The sequence below is a fragment of the Merops nubicus genome, unplaced genomic scaffold (assembly GCF_000691845.1).
Source record: "Merops nubicus isolate BGI_N331 unplaced genomic scaffold, ASM69184v1 scaffold35870, whole genome shotgun sequence".
Lineage (NCBI taxonomy): Eukaryota > Metazoa > Chordata > Aves > Coraciiformes > Meropidae > Merops > Merops nubicus.
The window spans coordinates 8,018-13,247 of NW_008582803.1; the positions used below are offsets into that span (position 1 = coordinate 8,018).

At 49.8% G+C, this 5,230-nt stretch overlaps 1 protein-coding gene across 1 annotated transcript; it reads right to left on the minus strand.

Moving 5' to 3' along the window:
- Nucleotides 1–412: 412 nt before the first annotated feature.
- LOC103771472 (heme-binding protein 2-like) lies at nt 413–4,265 on the minus strand. Its single transcript, XM_008938771.1, has 4 exons — nt 4,176–4,265; nt 2,504–2,645; nt 985–1,168; nt 413–584 (listed from the first exon to the last, which is right to left on the minus strand). The coding sequence occupies exons 1-4, from the start codon at nt 4,263–4,265 to the stop codon at nt 413–415; spliced, it is 588 nt and encodes a 195-aa protein (XP_008937019.1).
- Between the last annotated feature and the right edge of the window lie 965 nt (nt 4,266–5,230).

A 5,230-nucleotide genomic window follows, 5' to 3' on the forward strand; every position in this document is an offset into this window, starting at 1 on the left:
GTGAGGTGTTTTCAATGCATCTTCCACCGAAAGCCCCAACAGGGTCTTTGTGTGGCTGGGGCAGCACAAGGTGCCTGGAGCAGGCCAGGCTGGGGGCCCCAGGATCACCCCTGTGACCCTCCCAAGCAGTCTAGAGATGTTAATAAGCGGGTGAGGAGAGAGGTCTCTGTCTCCCTTATCTCATAAAAAACAAAACAAACCCCAAACCAAAATGGGTAAGGTGAACTAACGGCTAAAGTGTTAAAATCCTCCATAAAAACCCTTGAGACGCTGCAGAAGCTGCCGTGGGGAACGGTGTGGGGTGTTCCCTGTGCCCGGGGAGCAGCTGGGGGGCTGGCCCTGCTGGGCTGGCCGGGGGCAGGTCCTGCAGGGCGGGTGGGCAGGGGGCAGGACCTGCAGGGTGGGCAGGGGTCTAGGGGCGCTGGAGGAACCAGACCTCGTTGGGGCGGTTGGCGGCGGCGGGGTTGGTGTACCCTGCGATGATGAAGGTGTCCTGCAGGCACAGCTCAGGGCTCTCCAGGATTGCTGCCAGCAGGTTGATTTCTCTCATGATTGAGTCTTCGTTGGTGATCCCTCTGAAGCTCCTGTAACAGTCAAGTTCTTAAAATCCAGGTTTTCCCAGAGCCCAGAAATGCCGCCTCCTAAATTCAGTCGTCCCTACCTGTGTCACCTCACAGATGGCAGGGTTTGTTGTGTCTAAATCTGCAGTGATGTCAGATGCTTTGTCCCCAGCTGTGCAGGACAGCTGTGCTTTGTGATGCTGTTAGAGCCCACGGTTACAGATGCATCACTTCACCCAGTAAGCTGGTAAAGGTTCCTTCCCAAATGTCCCAGCTGGGTAAACCAGGCAGCTTCCACCAGCTGCTGAAAATCACACTGCTGTTTGTCAGCTTCTGGGACTGGGCTGGAAAGGCCTAACATGGCTAAATCAAAAACCCCATCTTTTTACTGCTGTTCTGAGAGGAAAACAAAGCTGTTTCTCACCTGCTGTAGACAATAGTAGAAGGCCACTCCTCGATGATGATGTCAGAGTCAAAGGGATGTGGTGGCTCCTCCTGCAGCACCTCGGGCAGGTAGTAGGCTACAGTCACCGACTGCCTCATCTCCGACTGGGACTCGTTGGTGTGCACTATGGTCACAATGGGGATTGTTATCCCCAGGTACAGCCCTGAGGGGAGAGACACGACTCTTAGGTGATGCAGAAGGATGTCTGCATACCCTGCTTGGTGCAGAGCAGGCTGAGTAACGTGAAGTGAGTTCCACAGAGCAGGGCCTCCTTACTGACAGGGGTTCTGTAGGGTGTTTCAGAAAGCAGTGTTGTGCATTCCAGGTGGAAGCAGCATTTCACTGTGCGTTGTAGAGTGTGTGTGTATGTGTAGCTCGAAACCTAGTTGTGGAAAAACATCCACATGTCTCGATGTGGTATTTGGTGAGCTCTCCTATCATCCTGTGGGGCACAGAGCTTGAGGTAACTTCTTTCCTGCAGCTTATCTTGTAAACTGACCTTGTGTTGTGGTTTAAGTGTTTGGGAACAGCCAATGTAGGACGATGGAGCTGCATTCTGAATTTAGGATTTGCTGTTAGGAAGCATGTTGCTGTATTTTTGCAGTGCTGGGGGAAGAGGTGGTGATTTTGCCTGTGCAGGTAGCAGGGATGATGGGGAGCAGGAGCTTTGCTCTGCATGCAGTCTGAAAACAGAACCACAATGTTCTGGAGCCAAAACTGCATTTAAAACATGTTCAAGTGTTGAAAGAATGGGGAGAGTGGGGAACATACCTGACTATGGAAAAGCTTTTGTGATCAGTGGTTTTAGTTTTTTTGGCAAGAAACTTAAAGGTTGACTTGATCCCAGCCCATGTGCTATTACAGAGCAAACCATGGGTGCTGCAGTGCCTTCTAATCAACAGGAGAAGGAGAACAGGGAGAACTGATGGCTGGAGGCTAACCAGGCTCAGCTGGCTTGGGAACCTGGTGCATGTTTTTCCTGCAGGCACAGGCTATCAAGGACCTGGTGGACTTGTCATTATGTTAAAGTGCTTGACTTAAAACTGAATGATCTTTCTGGAAAATTTGCTTCAACCACACAACTTTTCTGGTATCCCTTCAGACATGCTCAGGCTGAGAATCATACACTCAAATGAAGGAGACAAAACATGAAGGTCTCTTTTGGCATTACACTCTGACCACGTTTTTCGAACAGGTGATTTTGGTGCTGCTGTGAAAGTGAAACCACCAAAATTCTGTAGCATAGCCTAATTTGTAGCTGATAGCCTGCAAAAATGGGCAGCGTGAGTTTTGGGGAAGTTGCACTGATCACAGTGCCCCTGGAAACAGTGCTGGCTTCTCACAGACATTCCCCTGTAGCACGCAGGCAGGAAAGGGTCCCTCTAGGCAGTGTGGATGGAGTATTTGGAAGAGCCACTAGAAGTATCTACCCAGTTGGGAGGAGGCAGTGCATAAATACAGTGTTTTAACTTTAAGGTAGAACTGTGGTGCCAATTACCTGAGGAGTTCTGCTCGCAGATGTACCTCATGAGCTTCATGAAGCCAAGGCATATGCTCTGTTCATACTGCTTTTCCTGCATTTTTATACAAGCCCACTTGGCTTTTCCATACTGGCGTTTTTCATACAGCAGATCTCCAAGCTGCAAGCACAGGAAGATGATCATTTTGTATTTTAAGTTAATCTCCTTAAAAACCCTGAGCAAACAAAAGTCACATGGTATTTCAGTGCTTTACTCAGAGCATAGAGAAATGCATTTCTTTAGGTGTATGACCAGGAGGAGAGCAGGGACAAGGAATGCTTTGAAGGCTCAGTGTCAGCTCTCCTGCAGGGTGTTCTCCTCAGCACAAGGTCACACGTGCTGCATTTGAGGGCCCAGGCTGGCACACAGTGAGCAGCCAGCCACCTCCAGTGCAGTGTGCCCCTCACTTGGGTACAGGAGGACCTGGGTGATTTTCATTGTCAGTGAAGTGATCTTGAAAGGAGTGAATTTCAGTCCTTGCCCAGATCAGCCAAAAAGGGACATGCTGCCCATCTTGGACCAAACTTATTTCAGCAATAATCATAGAATCATTAAGTTTGGCAAAGACCTATAGAGTCATCAAGTCCAACCGTCACTCAACACTACCATGGCCACTAAACCATGTCCTGAAGTGCCTCGTCCACATTTCTTGAACCCCTCCAGGGATGGTGACTTCAGCACCTCCCTGGGCAGTCTGGGCCAAGGCCTCACCACTCTGCCAGGAGAGAAATTCTTCTGAATATCCAACCTAAACCTCCCCTGGCACAACTTGAGCCCACTTCCTCTTGTCCTATTGCTGGTTACTTCAGAGAAGAAATCAACCCCCACCTCACTCCAGCCTCCTGTCAGGGAGTGGCGGGGAGCAGTAAGGTCTCCCCTCAGCCTCCTCTTCTCCAGACTGAACACCCCCAGGTCCCTCAGCTGCTCCTCACAAGCCATGTTCCCCAGAGCCTGGAGTGTTGGCCAGGGGTTGTCTGTTAAAATGAGGACCTGGCATCTTTTGGACTTGAAGCATTAAAGTTGCAGTGAGCACTGAATAACCTTATTTTTTACCTGCAGTTCTTACAGTAGCACTGAGCAATCACTTTCAAGATTTTCACTGCAACATAAATAGTCAGGAGTCCCAAACTGTTTAGCTGAAATACACTCAATGGAATTGTGACACTGACAAATTTGAATTATGTAGATCTACTTAATGTGACAAGAATTCTTCCTATGTGGCTAGTAAAGGGTTTCTTGGTTTGTCTTATGTTGTCTTGTCCTAAAGTTGGACACTCGTTTGCTTATTTCCCGAGCTGCAAACAAGTTGTTTGCATCAATTTAATTTTGTCCTTAGAGGTTAGGATGGTTTTGGTAAGATGAGTTTGGAAACTGCTGCTTGCTTTGATAAGGACCCATGATACAAAAGTGTGTGTTTGGTTTTAAATTCAGACATTAATCTCTTTCAAGTATCCTTTGCTGAGGTTTTATCACCTTCATGGTGTAAAGAAGCAAATGCATTATTTCAGTGAAGACAACAGATCCTGGTGAGCTGTCAGCAGTGTAGCAGTCAGTTGGAGTGGCTGCTCTGCCCTGGGGAGGTGGGAGCTCTGAGGGGTCAGAAGCAGGGTATCCCAGGCCCGTTTTGGGAGGGGGCGCGGCGGGCGGTACCTTCTCCTTGCGCTGGATGAGGGTGAAGGGGATGGGCTGTCTCTCCTGGGGGCTGTTGTTCCTGGTCAGCTGCTGGATGGGCTCGGCCATGTCTGCAACAGAACAGCACGGGCTGGCTTCAGACAGGGCCTCTGGGGACGGGGCTGGGTTTGGGCAAGCTGAGCTTGCTCTTCACTGCCAACAGGAAAGATGAGTTGCTGTTGGTCTGTGCAGCGTCCCAACAGCTGTCATAGAATCATTAAGTCATCAAGTCCATCCATCACCCAACACTGCCATGACCATTAAACCATGTCCCCAAGTGCCACAACTGCATGTTTTTTGAAATCCTCCAGGGATGGGGACTCCAGCACCTCTCTGGGCAGCCTGTTCCAGTGCTTCATTACTCTGTCTGGAAAGAATTTCTTCCAAACATCCAATCTAAACCTCTCCTGGTGCAACCTGAACCCATTTCTTCTCATCCTGGGAGAACCTGGGAGAAGAGACCAACCCCCACCGCACTCCAACCTCCTTTCAGGGAGTAGAGAGCAAGGAGGTCTCCTTGCTCCACACTGTGGTTCCGTGAGCCCCCAGGAAGGCTTCTGGGGGTGCCCCCTGCTCGGGCTCTGTGCTGATGACACTCCCAGTTGTAGGAGCTCTGGTGTTGGGTCAGTCTGTGTCCAGGGAAGGGGTGAGTTGCCTCGCCTGCTCTTGTTCACGGGCTCAAGGGAATACTCCTGTGGAAACTGTTGTTTCCCAAAGGTGTTTTCTGTCTAATATTTCACTTTAGTGTTTGGTGGCAGGTTTTATTTCAGTTTGGAAGGTTTAGAGTGAACATCAATATTCTAGCAAAATTGTAAGGGTGGGAGTAGAGCAAAGCAAGCTTCAGTGCCCTGCTTGTCAGGTTCCCTTAGAGCTGGCAGGAAAGAAGTGGAGTGATTCAATTTCCTCCAGCAGCCATGGTCAACAGCAGATGCTCGGGAGGATGAAGGGAAGACACCAATGTTGCTACCTGACCAGAGGGGACACTGTGTGTGCTGCAGGGCATGCCAGCATCAGGAGCAGAAAAAGTGGGACCA